The 21,112-nt window shown below is 39.9% G+C and overlaps 2 protein-coding genes across 5 annotated transcripts in view; one reads left to right on the top strand and one right to left on the bottom strand.

Moving 5' to 3' along the window:
* The window catches only part of TBC1D8 (TBC1 domain family member 8), a 52,192-nt gene extending 45,883 nt beyond the window's left edge, over positions 1 to 6,309 (top strand). For both annotated transcript variants that reach the window (XM_058184829.1, XM_058184828.1), the window contains exons 12-20: positions 341 to 626; positions 1,026 to 1,155; positions 1,249 to 1,347; positions 1,698 to 1,766; positions 2,487 to 2,730; positions 3,480 to 3,545; positions 4,310 to 4,399; positions 4,830 to 4,924; positions 5,433 to 6,309. In XM_058184829.1, coding sequence (XP_058040812.1) covers positions 341 to 626; positions 1,026 to 1,155; positions 1,249 to 1,347; positions 1,698 to 1,766; positions 2,487 to 2,730; positions 3,480 to 3,545; positions 4,310 to 4,399; positions 4,830 to 4,924; positions 5,433 to 5,876 — 1,523 coding nt within the window. In that variant the 3' untranslated portion in view covers positions 5,877 to 6,309. The remainder of the gene's footprint in view (positions 1 to 340; positions 627 to 1,025; positions 1,156 to 1,248; positions 1,348 to 1,697; positions 1,767 to 2,486; positions 2,731 to 3,479; positions 3,546 to 4,309; positions 4,400 to 4,829; positions 4,925 to 5,432) is intronic.
* Positions 6,310 to 7,297: 988 nt separating this feature from the next.
* On the bottom strand, positions 7,298 to 15,732 carry RPL31 (ribosomal protein L31). 3 transcript variants are annotated; one of them, XM_058184825.1, is made up of 5 exons: positions 15,691 to 15,732; positions 13,844 to 13,950; positions 12,501 to 12,626; positions 7,941 to 8,053; positions 7,298 to 7,366 (listed from the first exon to the last, which is right to left on the bottom strand). In XM_058184825.1, exons 2-5 carry the CDS (start codon positions 13,948 to 13,950, stop codon positions 7,335 to 7,337), a joined length of 378 nt encoding a protein of 125 aa, XP_058040808.1. In that variant the 5' UTR covers positions 15,691 to 15,732; the 3' UTR covers positions 7,298 to 7,334. The 3 variants fall into 3 exon arrangements, with proteins under 3 accessions (XP_058040808.1, XP_058040809.1, XP_058040810.1); XM_058184826.1 differs by having other exon boundaries at positions 15,676 to 15,697; XM_058184827.1 differs by lacking the exon at positions 15,691 to 15,732 and adding an exon at positions 14,822 to 14,971.
* Between the last annotated feature and the right edge of the window lie 5,380 nt (positions 15,733 to 21,112).

The following is a 21,112-nucleotide window of genomic DNA, read 5'->3' as shown; positions in this document are numbered from 1 at the left end:
CTTTGGAGCAGCTTTACCATATAGTGGACATCTTTAAAAAATTATTCTATTTAAATATATTGTGATGTTTGAAGTGAAAGTAATTCTACAGAATACTCTCCCTTCCAGTACTTGGCATCCCATAATTCCCTTTCCCCCCACCGCCAGGCTGTAATAGGCTAAAACACTTGAGAACTCAGTGATGTTCCAAGCTTAAATTCATAGAAGCAGCACTTTTGTATGGGTCATGGTAAGCTAGATTTATTTTTAATTGTCTTACATTGTGAATTGTATTTTAAATAAAGCTAAAGTAACAGATTCTTTCCACCTTGAGTAACCTGGCTTGCTGTGATTTTTACAGGTGCTCAAGTGGACCAGTCAGTATTTGAAGAGTTAATCAGAGAGAGACTTCCTGAATTAGCTGAACATTTTAAAGACCTCTCGACACTAGCTTCTGTTTCTTTGTCGTGGTTCTTAACACTTTTCCTTAGCATCATGCCCCTTGAAAGTGCTGTTAACGTTGTAGACTGTTTCTTCTTTGATGGGATAAAGGCCATTTTCCAATTGGGCTTAGCTGTTCTTGAAGCGAATGCTGTGGAACTGTGCAGCAGCAAAGATGACGGGCATGCTTTGATGATTCTCAGCAGGTACTCTCCATGTTCTGCCTGTTTTATCTAAGGTTGACATTCTAGTAGTTTAAACTGTTGATTTAATTCATCTGTTGCTTTATTAACATTAATAGATTTCTTCAGCAAGACAGAGCAACAGACATGAATGTTTAATAGGATGTATCATAGCACAGCTGGGCTGAGCTGTTTTCAGCTCCAAACACTGTTCCTTCTAGAAACTCTCTCTGCCCAGCTTGAAAATAAGCCTTTTCATTGTTAAGGAAATCTAAGTCCTATTGTATAAAGATGTAAAAAGCTCAGTATGATTTTTTGACAGTGAGAAAAATGAGAGCATGTGTGAGTATGCAGTGAGGAATAAAAGTATGCTTGCATTATGTTACATATTTGGCAGTAGATTTAAATAACTCTCTATTTTAGATTTCTAGATCATGTTAAAAATGAGGAAAGCCCTTTGCCACCAATTGGGAACCAACATGCCTTTTTCAGCGATGATATGGAACCTTGTCCTATAACAGAAATAGCGGATCTAATACGGGATTCATATGAGGTAGTGCCCAATGTACTAGGTAGCGATTTTAATTGAAATTTTGAAGTATTCAACATTTCAAATGAAAATGAAAAACATATTTTCTTGTTCTAGAAATTTGGAGACCATTCTGTAGAACAGATTGAGCATATGCGCTACAAACACAGGATCCGTGTACTCCAGAGTCATGAAGAAACCACTAAACAGAATGTGGTAAGTTTTCAAAATCTGAGTTTTAAACTTTAAAGAAGTATAAAAGACATTTAAAAATAATTTCTAAAGAAATGGAAAAATACATCTTGAAATACAAAGCAACTGAAGCACAGGTGTGCAACTTATAGCTCTTCGGATGTTACTGAATGGAATGCAAATGTGTTCTTTTTTTCTTTATGCTCCATTCTTTTTCCTTTAACATACTGCAAGTTTCATTCAAAGTCAAATGATGAAAAGTAGGCAAAAATACTTCAGATGAGGCAGGTTTGGGAGCGTTTAGCTCAACAGGGGTTTGGGGGTTTTTTTGTATGCCTTAATACTTCTGCTAAACATATTCCTGTTTTCTCTAGCTCAGAGTGGTTATTCCAGATGTTTCTATTGTTCCAGAAGATTTGGGGGAACTATATGACTTATTTAAGGTATGCACTTTTTTCAGAAAAGTTTTGCATTAGATTAGATTAGATGGAGACAGATAGATAGATATTGTGTATAGATTATATTAAAAAATCAACAAAGGCGTAATGTTTTGCAATATTTTAATGGTATCTAGATACTTTAGATTTTAGTTTTTCCAAAAATCTAAGAGAATTCTTGAATTAGGTTTTGATCAGATCTTTTCAAGTGATTAAGGTTAATGGAATAAATTGATCTGTTCTTCTAGAAGTTGTTACAATACAAATAAATTATGTTTCTTCTTGGCAAATTATGACATAGAAAAGGAATCTATTTCTGTAATAAGTAATATTTGGTGCCACCACCAAATAATACTAACCAAGTTACACTTTCATTTCATTCTTTTGTAGATTCTTCTCATTGCAAAGATACCTTGCTTTTCCAAGCTGTAACAGTATAATAGTGTCCTTGTTATTATGTTAACCTGCCAATTATAATAACTAAAAATCCTGAGTTCCAGGACATTTAGTATTATAAAAGATTATTGAAATTAAAATAAAGACATGTATTTTTTCTTGTCTACCAGATATTTTGAGCAGATAAATTTGTATGCACTAAACTTAAGAGCAATATGTAATGTTCACATTATTATGCAAATATTCATATAAACAAATGAATATGCAGTTGCCCACTACTAAAATATTCCTGACGAAGATTTTCATTCTAATATTTGTTTTTTTTTCCAGAAAGAGCATTTAATAAGCTGTTACTGGGAATGGAATAGTGCAGTTGTAATTCAGCGTCATGATCCAAATCGACCCTATGCTGAGCAATATCGAATTGATTCTCAGCAATTTACTAACCTTTTAAAACTTGTTTCACCTTGGATATGTGGTGAACATACTCAGGTTCTAGCAGAAAGAACATTCCGCCTTTTGGATGAAAACATGGACCATCTGATTGAATTCAAAGCATTTGTTAGCTGCTTAGGTGGGTATTCAATTTATACTGATTTTCTACTGCAGAGAGTTTTCAGGAAAGTTATGTATCTGAACAGTGCAAATGCCACTGGGTGGTTGCACAAAAGATGCATGTGTCGTCAAGAAGAATATTAAGCTGTAAGTTTGCATTTTTAGCTGTCTGTTTTATAGGTAGGCAAACTGACACTTTGAACAATGATTCACAAAAAAATATGTGACAACAAATGTTATTAGTCTAATGTGAAGCCAGAATGATTAGCTCCCATTGCTCTTACGGAAATATTTTCATTCATTCTGGAATTTTACACTACTTTGTACAAGAAACATATCTCATTTTATAAATTGCAAAATAATTGATAGTTCCTATCTTTCTCTCAATTGTTTGAACACCTGGAATTAATTATAACTGCCAGAAGATACTTTTATAAGCAAGTTGCTAGGATTTGTCTTTAAAGTCTGTGCTACTATTTTAGCATGTGAATTATGCCTGCACTACTTTCTTTCATATGGATTGTTCCCAAGGTTGTCTACATGCAAGATGAAGTCTAACGGAATAGTCATTCTTAAGAAAGTGTTCCTTTGCTCTATAATAAACTTAGATGTTTTCAAATACTGTCAACACAGAATTGTAAATGATTGAATTTTTAATCAAAGTTTAAATACAGACTTTTTCCTTATAAATTTTCACATAAATTACAAGTTTGTTATGCTTTAAGAGAAAGGGAGTCAAGCCTCTGGTATACTTTCGTCCTCCTACAGATATTATGTACAATGGAGAAATGAATGAAAAAATTAAACTGTTGTACAGATTACATATTCCTCCTGGTAAGAACTTTTAAGCTACATTTAATTTTCTTTCCTTTTGGTTTAGCTTACCTCATCTGTATATAACTGTGATTGGAGTTTTGGGAAAAGAAAATTGGTGAACCCCTTTAGTTTTATCTGTAAACTTCCAATTCTATACCTTACAGTGTGGTCAGAAATTCATCTAATACCTATTAATTAGCTAAACTGGTTATGGTTTAACAAACAACAATACCAATCTATTGTATCAAATCTTTCTTGAATACCTGGATTCAAAATTCATATTCTTGCTCTTAGCCTGACCTTCGGAATTTTTGTACACTTAGCCCTTGGGAGTGATTTTGCTAAATGATCAATCTTTGGGTATTACCATTGTGCTCTCCCCTCTATAAAACATCTTCCTGACCATAAAATGATAAAGGGCAGGCTTTTTAGTGATGTATTTGCAGTCCTTTCAAATCTCATGAACATTAAACCTTTTTATCAGGTCCTGAGATCTTATGCTTGTGGCATGACCACTCAAGATTCCAAGGGCAGCATTTAATGTTTATGTCTTTTAAAGGAAAGAACCACTCAAAATCACTTGTCTGATTAGTAGGGACATTTGACTTAACTTTCCCTAAGAGAGCTGTGTATCTGAATGACACTTGGACAGTTGAAGGGGAATTGAATCAGATTTCTTATACTTAAAAAAACTGGACCCATTAAACATTACAGGGGTTGTTCCATGATCTATCTGAATTCATTCTGCTAAATGTAACAATAGCATTACTTTGCCATTATAGCCCTCACAGAAAATGAAAGGGACAGTCAGTCACCACTAAAGAATTCTTTGCTATCAACTTCAAGGCCACTAGTAATTGGAAAATCAAACAGTAAGTAATCTAATTTCAAATATTTTTTTTAAAATATTTTAAATATTTTTTTCCTGTAATTAATAAAATGAATAGTATAATGTGGTGGTTAAGCTGGGGATGGGAATGGGGAGACCCATGTTCAGGAACTAGCCTTTAGCCAAACTTCTTCTTATGGGGGAAGATGAAAGGGAATATTGTATACTTAAGCTCATGAACATAAGGTAGGATCAAAATCTAACTAATTAACATCATTTTCTGCCATAAGAGATGGAGGGAGTTATTGCAGGAATGGCTGTAATGAATTTAGATTTCAAAAGCAATTTCACTGACTCGTTTCAAAGACAATACACTTGACATTTCTGGAAAATGCAAGCAAAGAAAAGCAAAAAACATTTGTCCAGTGTCATTCAATGTTACTTTTTTATGTTCACTTCTTTATCATATATAGGTGATGGCATAGATTATCAGAAGCAGTTGAAACAGATGCTGAAGGATTTAGCCAAAGATACCAAGGCTGAAAAAGAACTACCTAAAATGAGCCAGGTACAGGATGAATTAATATGCATTACTTTTGATTCTGAGGAGCCAAACTAAGATTCAGTTAACTCAGCCTATAGATTTCTACTAGTAATGTGAAACAGAAGATGTCAGACAGTTATATTAATCTACGCTAAGAGGTAAAGAGCTGCACTGCTATAATTCCCAGCTTTACTCCCCAAAATGTTGCAGTATTTTCCCTTTGCTACATCTGTTTGTGCCAATCTGGGTGGTTTTTCTTTCAACACTTTTATCCTCAACATTCGTACATAGATAACAACCTAGCTAAAATGCTTTCTTATAACCCAAAGGAAAATATTAAGATATTGCGTTAATGCCATCTCCATAGCTCCTCCTTAGAATAAGACAAAGGATGAACACTAAAATAGTCAAATGAAGTCTTAGGCAGATGGGAAAACAATGGAAGAGTGTACTTCCATTAAATTAATACACTATATATTTTGGAAAATAAGCCACTAACATTGCATTATGTTGACCTCATCTCCCTTTGTAGCGAGAATTTATCCAGTTTTGTAAGACCTTGTACAGCATGTTCCATGAAGATCCAGAAGAAAACGAGTTGTATCAAGCTATTGCTACGGTGACCACATTGTTACTTCAGATTGGAGAAGTTGGCCAAAGAAGCAGCAGCTCAGGCTCCGATGATTTCAGTGAGGATTTCCAGACGGAGGCATCTACTTCAGAGCAAGATCAAGTTTTTACAGACACTGTGAAGATCTCAAAGAATGTGCCCTCACCTGCAGCAGGAGATTGGATTGTTTCTTTTGAACAAATCTTGGCTTCCCTATTAACTGAACAATCCCTAGTCAATTTCTTCGAGAAATCCTTAGAATTAAAACCAAAACTAGAGACTGCAAAGCTGACCCAGTGTAACCCCAAATCAAGTGGCGGAAGCCAGCCATCACGAAGTGAAACTGAGCAGCTAAATGTACAGTAGCAAGCAACGGTTATGTACTACCAAAATGCATACTGTAATTTTAGGGCTTTTGGACCAACACAAATATTTAATACTCTTGGAGAGCTTTAAAGCCAAAACACAACTTAAAATGTGGTTCCGTGGTAAGGAGACCATCTGTTTTCTTTTTGAATGTAATTTAAAACTCCATCTTCACTTTGAAAAAGATGCTGAGCTAGTTAAGCAATTCTACCAAAAAGTAAAAATAAAACTCACAGTTGACAACTTTGGCCAACTACAGGTTTTATGAATTGTTGCCTTTTTTGCACTAATGCTTGTTTCAATGCTGGTAATTGAAACTATTAATATATTTGAATCAAAGTTTGTATGTCTTGCTTTCAATGTTCCGTGTACATGAACTATGACTTTCTTTTTTCTGTGTGTGCACTTTTCAATAAAAGATTTTTGTATCTGTTGCTTTTCAGATTACTCCATTTCAAGTAGGTCATGTGAATGGGTTAGGCAATTTAGAAGGGAGTAAATGATTGGAAAGGTTTCAAATTATGATGAATAGTGGTTATCTTACTCATTTTGTTTTCTTCCAAAAAGGCCTTTAGATACCTATCTAGAACAGGAATGGCAGATGTACTCCAAAGGAAAGCTGGGGGAAAAGCCTGTTTTGATGAAGGACCAGTCATTTTCAAAATAGATGATGTAAGGAATTCAGTTTACTTCTAGAATCCCATTAAAAAAAACAAAACTAAAATGCTTGCTTGGTACTACCACTCTATGGGCTGCAAATCTGATGTACTACCTGATCAGGTGAATATTGTATAAACAAAAGGAAGCAATAAATCCTCAGACCATTGGAACGTGTATAGAAACTAACTTTCTCTCTTGCTTTCTCTACCTGACGGGAAAAATTCCTGCCTACATCTTCTATGCAAAATTCTTGCAGTCTTAATTATTGATCTGAAGGGGGACATTACATTTCTTTTCATCCAATCGTGATAGGTCCTATAATTGTCCAATATATTTATTTCATTCCAGCGCTTACAAGAGAAGTTGTTTTGCAAGAAAAACAGGAAGAGTGAAAAAGATCTCACTTGGTTTCACTATCTCAGGGGTCTCCAACCTTAGCAACTTTAAGACTGGCGGACTTCAACTCCCAGGATTTTGGGAGTTGATCTCCCCCAGGCTTAAAGTTGCCAAGGTTGGAGAGCCCTGCACTATCTGACAAGAGGAGCCAGCACCCATTAGAAAATTTGGCTTCTGATATATCAGATATTCCAAGAAAGAAGACAAGGTTGCCCTCTGTTTTTCTTCATATCATTAGAATTATCAAGAAACATTGTGACCTACCAGGCAATTGGAAGACTTGTTTCACCTTTGAGCAATTATGGAATTCAATTGCTGATCAGTAACCCACAGTAATCTGATTGCAAAAAAGATATGTCTACATGTTTAAGACCAATTTAGTATTTTTATTGTAATAAAAGCTTAGTTTTCATCTACATTAACAGTCTGTAGACCTGCAAACAAAGGAAAAAAAGACAATGAAACCATAAGTTATTGAGAGAGCTGAATATACAGGTAGTCCTCAATTTACAACAGTTCATTTAGTGACCAAAGTTACGATGACACTGAAAAAGTGACTTATGACCATTTTTCACACTTATGACCTTCGTAGCAGCCCCGTGATGTAATCGAAATTTAGATGCTTGGCAACCGATTCATACTTAAGACTGCTGTGGTATCACAAGGTCATGTGATCATCTTTTGCAACCTTTTGATAAGCAAAATCAAAGGTGGAGCCAGATTCACTTAACTATGGTAGTAATTTATCAACTACAGGGATTCACTTAAGAACAGTGGCAAGAAATGTCATAAAATGGGGCAAAACTCACTTAACAAATGTCTCACTTAACAGAAATATTAGGCTCAATTATCATAAGTTGAAGACTACCTGTATTAATAGAATATAACATGCAATTATATATGTAACTTGTTTTTCTTTAAAATGGTGCAATTACTTCTGTTCTAAACACTGGTACAACTACATTTAAAGAAATATGGATTTCTGTTCTAATATAGAATACAATTTACCTTTAAAGGTGGTGACTGGCACATAAGTAACCAGTGTATACAATTTATTGGGTGAATCTTCATCTTCATTGCGCTTTCGGGATAAGCGTACTCGGATACGATAAGGAACATTTCTGTAAAATATTTGCAATGTTTAGAAGCATGTTTTTTTTTCTTTTTTGCTAGTACTTTGCTCTCTAAAAGGTAGGCAAGTTATGAATGATAGTATTTTTTACTTTTATTTTTTTACCTAAAAAACCCCAATGTAAAATTTTTTCTTTATTTCTAAATAAAGCTACTGTGCTTATTTAAAGTAATGTTAATTACAGACATTCCTGGCTTAATTACAATTTAGATTGGCAACTCCATCACTAAGTACTGTTGCTAAACAGAAAATCAGCTAGTAATGATAGGGTTATACCACTTCCTATTTGGTCATTATGCGAGACACATAAGTGTAATTTTACTTCCGCACTCTCCATTAACTGTTAGTAGGAAGCCTGATGTGAAGCATATAAACGGCACTGACATGATCACACACCAATCAATCAATCAGAATAGAGCTGGAAGAGACATTGGAGGTCTTCTAGTCCATCTCCCTGCTTAAGTAGGAAACCCTATATCATTTCAGATAAGTGGCTATCCAGTCTCTTCTTAGAAACCGCCAGTGATGAAGCACCCACAACTTCTGAAGGCAATCTGTTCCACTGGTTAATTATTCTGTTAGGAAGTTTCTCCTTAATTCCAGATGCTTCTCTCCTTAACTAGTTTCCATCCAGTTTCTTGTCTTGCCTTCTGCTGCTTTGGAAAATAAATTGACAACCCCCCCTTCTTTGTGGCAATCCCTCAAATACTGCAATATTGCTATCATGTCACCCTTAGTCCTTCTTTTCTCTAGATTGGCCATACCCAATTCCTGCAGCCATTCATGTTTTTATCTCCAGGCCTTAATAGTTGATCTTCTTTACATTGTTTCTGAAGTCTCAACTTTTTTTTGTGTGTAATGTGGTAACCAAAACTGGATGCAGTATTTCAGGTGTTTACTAAGGATTTATAAAGCAGTTATCATGCCCCTGTCGAAGTCTGAATCCGAAGGGGAAGAGGAACGGCTGACAGAGTGAGAGAGTGGATCCATTGGCTATGGAAAAAACTGGGGAAGAGCAAAGTCATGCTGGGCAGAGCAGGGGAGAGGTAGAACAAGGGAGAGGGGGTTCAGATGAAGACCAAGGCCCACCCCATCCTCATCCAACGGAGAAGAAAGCAACGTGGGTTGTATGGGAGGAAAGGGACCCGATCCTCTTTACAAGATACAGGTGCTGATGGAGTTTAAAAAGAAAGGCAAATGGGAGGGGCATTTGTCAGGGACAAACAATGAGTTTATCTGGTGTTTCTTTGGATCCTGGCATCCTCCCAATTGGTTTGATTTATTGCTTGCCCTGACAGATTTAATTACCTTGTCTTGCCTTTGAATTGTTTGTTAGAAGTTTTCTGCTTACAATATTTGGGACTGAAGTATTGCCAGCCTAAGACTATTACAGATTGGTGGAAGAGTTCTCTCCAGGCGAGAGTTGAAAGGAACATTGGGGGCACAGTTGGTGATAATAAAGGGACTCAACACAGTATCAACAGTAGAGACGTTCAAATTTCTAGGTTCTACCATATCGCAAGATCTAAAATGGACAACATCAAAAACGTCATCAAAAAAGCACAACAAAGAATGTTCTTTCTGCGCCAACTCAGAAAGCTCAAACTGCCCAAGGAGCTGCTGATCCAGTTCTACAGAGGAATTATTGAGTCTGTCATCTGCACCTCTCTTAACTATCTGGTTTGATTCTGCAACCCAACAAGACAGACACAGTCTTCAGAGGATAATTGGAACTGCAGAAAAAACAATTGCTACAAACCTGCCTTCCATCTACAAACCTGTATACTGCACGAGTCAAAAAGAGGGCTGTGAAAATATTCACAGACCCCTCACATCCTGGACATAAACTGTTTCAACTCCCACCCTCAAAACGACGCTACAGAGCACTGCACACCAGAACAACTAGACACAAGAAGTTTTTTCCCGAACTTTGTTGCTTGTATCCTTATGATTTATATTGTTTCCTGATTGCTTATTTGTACCCTATGACTATCATTAAGTGTTGTACCTTATGGTTCTTGATGAAGGTATCTTTTCTTTTATGTATACTGAGAGCATATGCACCAAGACAAATTCCGTGTCCAATCATCCTTGGCCAATAAAAAAATTCTATTCTAGTCTATATCGGTTCTCTGGCTGTGTTGTCTTTGTGTCACATCCTGGGTCATCACAACAGTACTAATACTTCACATGATTTTGATTTTATGCCTGTTTATACAACCAAGGATTGAATTAGCGTTTTTGGCTGCCGCCGCACACTACTGAACCATGTTTAAGCGATCATCCACGAAGACTCCAAGGTCCCTCTCAAACTCACTTATTTTTGAGTCAGGTTTTGCCTAACCTGTGCTTACACCTTTGGTTTTTCCTGCCTAAGTGTAAAATCTTGCTTTTTTCCACATTAAATTTCATGTTGTTGGATAGGGCTCATTGTTCAAGTCCACCAAGTTCTTTTTGGATCTTGAGCTTGTCTTCTGGGATGTTGGCTATTCCTGCCAGCTTAGTGTAATCTGAAAATTTGATGAGTTCCCCTTCCTCATCTAAGTCATTTATGAAGGTATTGAAGAATACTGGGCCTAAAACGGAACCTTGTTGTACCCCACTGGTTCCTTCCCTCCATATAGATGTAGAACTATTCATTGAGTAGTTTGTCAGCCAGTTACAAATCAATCTAGTGGTAATGCTGTGATGCAAGTAAATGCAAGGATTGATCGCAAAGCTGGAGTTTGTTTTTTAGATTACTGTAATTTCCAGCAGTCATTAAAAAGACAGTAAGCAAGGACTACTTGTAACCTCTATTCTTCAAGAATGACCTCAATCACTTTGATTTATAACTGCATCTGATTATTAGAACTGTAAAATACAGGTAGTACTCGAGTTATGACCCACAATTAAGCCCAACATTTGTGTTGCTAAGTGAAACATTTATTAAGTGACTGTCCCATTTTACAACTTTTCTTGGCACAGAAGCAAATTATTGCATTTGTTAAGTTACTAACATGGTTGTTAAGTGAATTTATTTATTTATTTATTTATTTAATCACATTTTTATACCGCCGTATCTCCCAAGGGACTCAGAGCGGTTTACAGCCTGATAAATACAAAATAAAACACCAATTAAAAAACTTATTAAATAAGGCCGAATATTAAAAATTGCGATAAAAATAATAAAACCCCGTTAAAAACCAAATTTAAAATTTAAAATTCTAGTCCAGTCCTGCGCAAATAAATAGATGTGTCTTAAGCTCGCGGCGAAAGGTTCAAAGGTCAGGAAGTTGGCGAAGTCCTGGGGAAAGTTCGTTCCAGAGGGTGGGAGCCCCCACAGAAAAGGCCCTTCCCCTGGGTGTCGCCAGTCGGCACTGCCTGGCTGACGGCACCCTAAGGAGTGTGAGAGCGCACGGGTCAGTGGGAGGCAATCGGTGGCAGCAGATAGTCCCGTAGGTAACCCGGCCCTATGCCATGGAGCACTTTGAAGATAGTTTCCAAAACCTTGAAGCGCACCCGAAAGGCCACAGGTAGCCAGTGCAGTCTGCGCAGGAGAGGTGTCACATGGGAGCCACGAGGGGCTCCCTCTATCACCCGCGCAGCCGCATTCTGGACAACTGGAGCCTCCGGGTGCTCTTCAGGGGGAGCCCCATGTAGAGAGCATTGCAGTAATCCAGACGAGATGTCACGAGAGCATGAGTGACCGTGCATAGGGCATCCCGGTCTAGAAAGGGGCGCAACTGGCGAACCAGGCAAACCTGGTAAAAAGCTCTCCTGGAGACGGCCGTCAAATGGTCTTCAAAAGACAGCTGTCCATCCAGGAGAACGCCCAAGTTGCGCACCCTCTCCATTGTCAATCCGGATTCCCCATTGACTTTGCTTGTCAAAAAGTCACAAAAGCTGATCACATGACTCCAGGACACTGCAACTGTCATAAATGTGAGTCAGCTGTCAAGCATCTGGATTTGAATGAACTATGGGGAGGTTACAATGGTTGTAAGTGTGAAAAATAGTCATGTCACTTTTTTCAGTGCCACTTTAACTTTGAACAGTCACTAAATGAAATGTTTTAACTCGAGTACTAGCTGTACATTAAGAAGCACCAGTCATTTTCAGTCCACCCTACTCCACAGGGTTGTGGGGAAAAAATGAAAGTATTATGTAAGGGAGAGCCTTGCATAGTATATTTTCATTTTTTCCCTTCAATCATGTGCAATATTCAGAGACTCGCTGGATAAATCCATTTTCTTGGTAAGATTTTTTCAGAAGTGGTTGGCCATGGCTTTCTTCCTTACCAGTTCTAAAAAAATTCACCAGCCAGTTTAGTAGTTGAATGTATTAAAATACTACATCTCATCATACTCAGTCTTACTTGTGCAAACACTGAGCATTCCTTTGCACTGAGCAAAGAACAGATGAGCACCTCCATTAAAGAAACAATGTGATGATACCTTATTCCTTTCGTCCAGACAGCCTTGTTCAAACGGGTATCAATGCGTACATCAGGAGTACCCATTTCCTTCATGGCAAATTTTCGAATCTCCTTAAGAGCACGAGGAGCCCTTTTCTTGAAGCCCCTAAGAGTACAAAAATAAATAAAGACTGTCATCAAGTCAGAGGTTCTGCTTTTATATTTAGACATCAGCTTCAAATAATATAAAACGTAAGCACATTCAAAGGAATGTTTCATACATACCTTTTCACAGCTGCATATGCAAATGCACACATTCAATATTCTCACTGTGAATGCACACAGCTGCCTTCACACACACAAAGTAGAAGCAGACTTTGAAGCAATTATACACCCTAAGACACAGCTGCTTTAAAGCTGTGAAGGGTGCTTCATTCATTCTAACACATCCAGTCAGTTTTTGAAAATGTTTGTACAGCCTGAATATAATGGATATAAATCTATAAACCCCTATTAAAAAAACTATTATGTTCACTATTACATACTTTCGGTATGTTCAAGTATTTATTATAGTCAAAGACCAGTAAATTAAAAATGAGTATCTAATTAAAAGGTCTAGAATAAAATAGTAAGAAATAACAACTAAAATCTATGCTGAAATAACAATTTTTATCAGTTGTTTGTACACAAGAGCACAGACTAAGCTATAATGTAATATTAGTCATATTGTGAAGGCCTGTAGTTATCAGGTAATAAAACACAACAGGATGATAGTATCAAAAGATTTAGTGCATTAATTATATACAATAGTTATAATGGATTGTTCATCAGGTTCCAGCAAATCTTTAATGCAGGTGCGCAGAATCTAGTCACCAGCATTGTGACGATGATACTTTCGGTATGTTTTAGAAACAATTTGCAGAAGCAAAATTCAGGAACGTTAAGTGTTCTAAACAGCTATTTTAGGGCAAAAAAATGCAAATTCAGGAAGCTCTACAGGGCTCTCAAACTACAACCTTGGTAGCAGTGCTCTGACAGCAGTGATGTTATATTATGATAAAAAATATTCCAGCCAATTGGTCAATATTTTCACTTCAGGTTTTTCTATAAACTGGATAGATTATGGCAACACTAAATACCACCTCTCCGGGCTTTTATTGAACCAGTCCATCTGGCCCTGTGGGAATAAGTCTAATATCTGTGCCATTCTACGTTCTTATTTCTTTTCAAATAAATCCGATAAGTACATCTTATGAACCAACCTTAGCAATTACCAAACTTTTTCTGAATTTAAAAAATTAAAGCTATTTTAAAAGGGAATTAACAAAATGTTGAAAATTAAAACAGTCTGATCAAAATTCCAATAGAGGAAAAATCACTCACACGCCATGGATCCTTTTGTGAATATTTATTGTATATTCTCGAGTAACCACCTCATTGATGGCTGATCGGCCTTTCTTCTTTTCACCACCTTTCTTTGCAGGGGCCATCTGTTCATAATATGCAACAAAAATAGAATATTGTACACAGAATTTTGAAGAACAGCATAACATCAAAAGTTTCACACAACACATAAATATACAGATTAAAAACAGTTCTTTCACTTCCATTGCTAAAAGTGAATCTAATTATTTAATAATGAATAATGTTCACTATTCAGCTAGCTCCAGAGGACAAATGGCTTGTGATACCCGAATATGTAATGGGATTATTCTCGTTTTTGCAATCATTTGTCATCTACAAAATCTGATCCCAAATTTTGGGACAGTTCAAAAGCAGTTTTGGGCAACATTCCTTTTGAACAAGTGTAAAGGCAATGATAGTTTTGTCCAAGTGTAAAGGCAATGATAGTTTTGTCCGGGTCTGGATGGGGAGGATCAGGCTCAAGCTCAATCCCTCCAAGACGGAGTGGCTGTGGATACAGTCAGCTGCAGCCGCAGCTGACTGTTGGGGGCGAGTTATTGGCCCCAAAGGAGGGAGTACGCAACTTGGGTGTTCTCCTGGATGCACGGCTGTTGTTAGAAGATCATTTGGCGGCTGTCTCCAGGAGGGCCTTTCACCAGGTTCGCCTGGTGCGCCCCTTCCTTGATCGGGATGCCCTATGCACAGTCACTCATGCTCTTGTTACCTCCCGCCTGGATTATTGCAATGCTCTCTACATGGGGCTCCCCTTGAGATGCACTCGGAGGCTTCAGTTGGTCCAGAATGCAGCTGCGCGGGTGATAGAGGGAGTCTCACGTAGCTCCCATGTGACACCTCTCCTGCGCAGACTGCACTGGCTTCCTGTTGCCTTCCGGGTGCATTTCAAGGTTCTGGTTACCACCTTTAAAGCGCTCCATGGCTTGGGACCTGGGTACTTACGGGACCGCCTTCTGTTACCGCATGCCTCCCACCGACCCGTACGCTCGCACAGAGGGCCTTCTCAGGGTGCTGTCCGCTAGACAATGTCGGCTGGCGGCCCCCAGGGGAAGATCCTTCTCTGTGGGGGCTCCTACTCTTTGGAATTCTCCAGCCAGCTTTGGGAGTTGAAGTCCTCCAGGCTTAAAGTTGCCAAGGTTGGAGACCCCTGATGTAGAGTATCAGTTTGGCGGGAAGCATAAAAAACTTAGAATTTGCTTATGTTTGCTACATCGCACATCCTGGGCTCTTTACAAAGCAGCTAAAGGAGAGCACAAATGGCTGATGCTTTGGAGAAACATTAAATCAAGGAAGTGATTCTCTATAATACACTAATTCACGATTCATATTCGGACGATGAGTTAAAACGTTTTGAATGCAGTTTCATTCATTAGTACTAAAGATGAGAATCATATTTCTGCCCATGCCAAAAGCATTAGATGGGCAGAAAGATGGTTGTCACTGACAGCCCGGGATTTTTGACACTTTCTACGTATTTTCCTGGAGACTTCTTTAGAATAATATACATATATTATATAGATCAATATCTGATTCCCAGCCTGTTTTATATTAGTCATTACTGTTGATTCTAATCATCTCGATTTACACGCATTCAAACGAAACGGCCCTGCATGCAGTCCCGGCATTGCGTGAAACAAAAAACATTTCGGGCACTTAAATGGGGAATCTTTCAACGTCAGCGCGAAAATATGCAACCCTCCGTGAGCGACAACATTCCAACAACCGGGATGGCTCAGAGCCCCGGCCCTAAAAAGGACCACCGCTACGGATGGAGTCGGATAAGAACCAAAACTCACATTACGGGTACTCACCCTGCCTACGACAAGGCTCGGAAAGGAAGCGCCACAGGAATTATGGGCGGAAATCAAGGAAACCGGAAGTATCATAGAGATCGAAAAAAAAGCAACGGAAAGAATAGTTAGCTTCCGGGTTAGAAGGCAGATGTTGAGGGGTGGTTTATTTGTTGTGGCGGGAGACGTGCCGTTTTATCGTTTTTTTTTTCTCCCACGGTTTAGTTAAGTGGAAATTATAAAAGTTCATAAGAAGCACTGGGAAAAAAAAGATACATTAGTCCTGGAGATACGGCAGCAGCTGGGTTTTTGCTAAGGCAAGATACTCGATTGGCTTTTAAATATTCTTAAAACAGAATAAAAAGTGTAGGGCAGGGGTCTCCAGCCTTGGCAACTTTAAGCCTGGAGGACTTCAACTCCCAGAATTCTGTGAGTTGAAGTCTTCCAGGCTTAAAGTTGCCAAGGTTGGAGACCTCTGGTATAGAGTGTATGCCTCCCATTGAAAAGTTATTGATTGAGGTTGGATGAAAAAAAGAAGAACTAAGAGGGCCGGAGCCAATTGTATATCATGTAAAACTGCATTTTTATTCTATACTCTCCATGCTGCTCCTCAATCTTCAACTGTTTGTTCCGATTTCCCATTTTGGGAATAATAGAAATGGCTTAGTGTGGGATTTTGCAATCTTTTGCGTTTGGAAGAAAAAGCCTGCCTGAGAAGAAATCAAATTTTAAATAAGAGATAAACCAATCTGGGAATTCTCAGATATTTGGGACTTTTAACTGCCATAGACCAGCCAACCTAACTAATAATGAAGTGCTGAGAAAAATGTAATACTGTATTCATTATGTTATTATTCACCACGTAGTCTTTTGCCTGGTACCATTTCACGTCCATGTCAAATGATAACTTGTTGAGCAGGAATATAGTCTCGTTTCATTTTTTCTTGAGCATCCACAGGAGGAACATCTACAAATAATTTGAATACAATCGATATGCAACTTGTTGATTTAAAATCTTTTCTATTTGGAATCACTTTGTAGCTGCCAGTATTTCAGAATAATAGCAGCATGTTTATTTCAGCATTCCTGACATAGTGTAGTGTATATTTTAAAAAAAACTTTTATACCCAATACATATTCTGTCTGTCAAAGAAGACTAATTATTTGTGTTGTGTGTTTACAGTAGAGATGGAAAAACTTTACATTCCAACACTAAGATTTCAAGAACCATATTCCAATATTGACAGAGGAAAGTAAAGCAGATAGAATCCATGAAATAAAACTAACATCCTAAATAAGGAGCAGTATCCATTACAAATAACTCCCCTATATGCTTTTTTAGAAGTAAACAGATTAGTACTTCCATATGCCTTTTCCTTGCATAGCACCTTGAAGTAGGCAAGGCTATTCTTTAACTGTCCAGAACTGCTGTAATAGTGAGATGGGTGGCATATAAATTTAATAAATAATGTTTATCAGTTTCTTCTTTGCAAACCTATTTTCCTCATTTCTTCTAATTGCTGTTTATGTCCCACCACAAGCCTGTGTAAACAAGGCATTACGAACTCTAGCTGACCAAATCGTGGAGGCTGAAGCCAAATACCCTGATTCACTGGCCATTATTTTGGGAGATCTAAACAAGGCAAACTTAAGGAAAGAGCTACCAAAATACTTTCAGCATGTCAATTGTCCCACCAGAGGCAAGAATACTCTACACAACACTAAAAGATGCTTATCGGTCTTTACCACGAGCAGTTGTAGGACATTCTGATCATTGCATGATTCACCTTGTACCTGCTCACAGGCAAAGACTTAAAACCACAAAACCAACAATTAAATCAGTGAAGACCTGGACGGAGGCGGCAAAATTAAAGCTACAGGCCTGCTTTGACTGCACTGATTGGAACATTTTTGAAGATACCTCTGCAGACCTGGATGAACTCACAGATACTGTAACATCATATGTCAGCTTCTGTGAAGACCTATGTGTACCGACAAGGAACTTGCAAATATACAGTAACAACAAATCTTGGTTCACACCTAAACTTAAGCAGCTACGTCATTCCAAAGAGGAAGCCTACAGGAAAGGTGATAAAATGCTGTACAATCAGGCCAGAAATGTACTAACAAGGGAGATCAGAGCAGCAAAAAGAAGCTACTCTGAAAAGCTAAAGAATCAGTTTTCAGCAAATGAACCAGCAAACATGTGGAAAACTCTTAAAAATATAACCGGCTCTGGCAAACCTCCTTCCCAGGCTGAAGGTAATCAACATCTGGCAGATGACCCGAATGAATTTTACTTGCAGGTTTGAAAGGAAACTACAGCCACCTATCTCCACAACCCCTATCTCAGACACACCAACAACAGCCAAGCCTCCTACAACTGACCCCATTCCATTGGGTTCACAACCCCTAGTGATCACAGAAAAAGAAGTGCAAGACCTATTTCACAAACAAAAGCCAGGAAAAGCTCTATTGCTTTAAGGCTGTGCTGCATCATGCAAGCATCCTGATTGGTTGAGCTCTGTAGCCAATGTATAAAAGGATTACTAAATTATGGCTTGTTGGGAATCTACAGGGACGCTACAGCATTGTAAGCTGAAGATATGCTGCAACTGTATATTTGAGCTTTATGATCGTTGCTTGATCATGGCTAGTTACTGATTCCTCAAGATACTGACTGTTGTGTATTGAACTGTGTTTTGCCGAACTGAAAGAAGACCTTGTTTGTTGTGCAAGTCTATGTTGGTAAGAAGACTTTGTAACATCCCTGACTGGCTTTATATGTGTATGACCTGGAGTTGTTTTTGGACTATGTCTTTGCCTTTTCCCTAAAAGTAAAGGAATATCAAACCCCAGTTTGTCTACAAGTGACTGTTATTGTATAGTCTCAGTCGTTTTCATGCATAAGGTACTCTGCTCAACAGTCCACAACCTTGGTTGTGAACCCAGATTACCCTTAACAAAACTACTGAAGTTCACAGATGACACAACAGTGATCGGTCTCATTCGAGACAATGATGAATCCACATACAGACAGGAGGTCGAACAACTAGCCTTATGGTGCGACCAAAACAATCTGGAACTGAACATACTCAAAACCGTAGGAATGGTAGTAGACTTTAGGACAGGGGTGTCCAAACTACGGCCCGCGGGCCAACTGCGGCCCGCGGGTCAGTTTTTATTGGCCCGCAGCAAATTCTCGGTGGACAGTGGGGTGTGGCCCCCGTCCTGGCCCCCAAGGAAGCCGCCGCTCGCCCGGTTGCAGATGCGGGGAGGCTCCGCTGAGGCTACCCCCGCCCACCCGGGACTGCGGGCCGGCCATTCCGCCACTGGGCTGTAGGGGGAGACGCCCACGGCTCCAGCCCGGCCCACCAGACAGAGGAGGAGGCGGGCGGGCGGCAGAGCTTCTGGCGCTGCTCCGGGCGCCCTCAGCTCGCGGCACCGCGCAGATAGGCTCTCCGGGCGGGTCGGCAGAGCTGGGCTGGACGGGCGGGGGAGCGGAGCGGAGGAGGATGGGAGGGTTGAGCTGCTGAGTGGGCCCCGCTGCCGGGGCTGCCGAGGGTTCTGCTCCCCGGAGAACCTCTGGGTGGGGGGCGGCGAAGGCGGGTTGTCCCTCTCCAGCCACCACCTCCCCCCCCTCCCCCGGCGATGCAGCTCAGTTGGTGGGAATCCCTCGACGCCTGGTGAGGCGGGGCGCAGCTGAGTTGGGGCCTTGTCCGGGAAGCTGAGTGACCAAGGAGGCTCTGGGAGAGAGCCGAAGAGACCCACCCCACCCCACCCCCCGCAGTGTTGCCACAGCTGGGGAAGATGGCAACATCCTGGGATGCCGGGATGCCCAAGGGGGATGAAGCCCTTCCTCGCAAAGAGTCTTTTGGGCCCAAGGCAGCTTGGCCGGCTGGTGGCCCCTGTGCCCCATGGGGCATTGCCAGGGTCGTTCCTCCAAGGGGCCAAAGCCTCCTGGCTGACCCACAAGGCCCTCGGAGGGGGAGAACAGCCGGCCTTCCTAGCACAGCGCTGCCTCTTCCCAAAAGGGAAGTTTTTTTGTTTGTTTGCCTTTGAAGGTGTCTCTCACCCGCTTGGCTTGTTTCTGTTTCATTTTGTCTGCCTCTGAGAAGGACTGGCTGGCTGCAAAACTCTTGTGGCTTGAGGCTATTGTGTGCACTCTGTACATGGGCCCCAGCTGCCCCTCGGAGCAGCTTCAAAGCCCTTTGGGGGCTCTGCTCCCAAACCGAGGGACCCTTGGGGGCTTCTTTGCATGCTGCAGGATCTCCCAGCGTGACAGTTTTGCACCCTGCAGACTGATAGAAAGCAGCTGGGACTCCCCTGGAGGAAAAGAAGAAGACCGGCATCGAGAAACAGGTGAGGGCGGCGAGGGGCCGAACAGCATTGGTGGGGGGAAGTGTGCAGAATGTCTCCAGACAAAAACTATATCGCACTTTTGACCAGTCCTCACACTTATGACCGGTCATCATTTATGCCTGTTGCAGCATTTTGTGCATAGGGACTACTCAGAGGGCTGAAAAAGTTATTTTTGACCTGTCCTCACACTTTCGACTGGTCCTCACACCTACAACTATCTTTACATTTTGCACCCTATCTTGTAACCGTGGTGAAGAGAAGCAGTTGTGAAATGAGTGATATGGTTGTTAAAAATGCTGCAATGGGCATAAATGTGAGGATGGTCATAAGTGTGAGGACTGGTCAAAAATTACTTTTTTTAGCCCTCTGAGTAGTTTCTATGCCCATAGCCACATCCACTCAGTCACATGAGGAGTTAGCCACGCCCACCAGTCACATGACCACCAAGCCACATCCCAAAATAAGCCACGCCCACAGAACTGGTACAAAAAATTTAGCCCCCGTGGCCCGGGCCTTTGCTTATTTTTCTGTATTTGGCCCTCACTCAAAAAACTTTGGACACCCCTGCTTTAGGAGAAACCCTTCCATACTCCCACCTCTCACAATACTAGACAATACAGTATCAACAGTAGAAACCTTTAAATTTCTAGGTTCTATCATATCGGAAGATCTAAAATGGACAGCTAATATCAAAAACATCATCAAAAAAGGACAACAAAGAATGTTCTTTCTGTGCCAACTCAGAAAGTTCAAACTGGCCAAGGAGCTGCTGATCCAGTTCTACAGAGAAATTATTGAGTCTGTCATTTGCACTTCTATGACTGTCTGGTTTGGTTCTGCAACCCAACAAGAAAGACACAGATTTCAGAGGATAATTAGAACTACAGAAAAAATAATTGCTACCAACCTGCCTTCCACTGAGGACCTGTATACTGCACGAATCAAGAAGAGGGCCGTGAAAATATTTACAGATCCCTCACATCCTGGACATAAACTGTTTCAACTCCTACCCTCAAAATGACGCTATAGAGCATTGCACACCAGAACAACTAGACACAAGAACAGTTTTTTCCCGAAGGTC

The sequence above is a fragment of the Ahaetulla prasina genome, chromosome 5 (assembly GCF_028640845.1).
Source record: "Ahaetulla prasina isolate Xishuangbanna chromosome 5, ASM2864084v1, whole genome shotgun sequence".
Lineage (NCBI taxonomy): Eukaryota > Metazoa > Chordata > Lepidosauria > Squamata > Colubridae > Ahaetulla > Ahaetulla prasina.
The sequence above is the reverse complement of the archived record's forward strand: the minus strand, read 5'-3'. Positions and strand labels throughout refer to the sequence as shown.

Coding starts and splice junctions, on each gene's coding strand:
- RPL31 (XM_058184825.1), bottom strand. CDS start 13,950: ATGGCCCCTGCAAAGAAAGGTGGTGAAAAGAAGAAAGGCCGATCAGCC. Junction 8,054..12,500: donor GTCTGGACGAAAGGAATAAG/GTATCATCACAT, acceptor AATATTTTACAG/AAATGTTCCTTATCGTATCC. Junction 7,367..7,940: donor GCCAGTCACCACCTTTAAAG/GTAAATTGTATT, acceptor CTTTGTTTGCAG/GTCTACAGACTGTTAATGTA.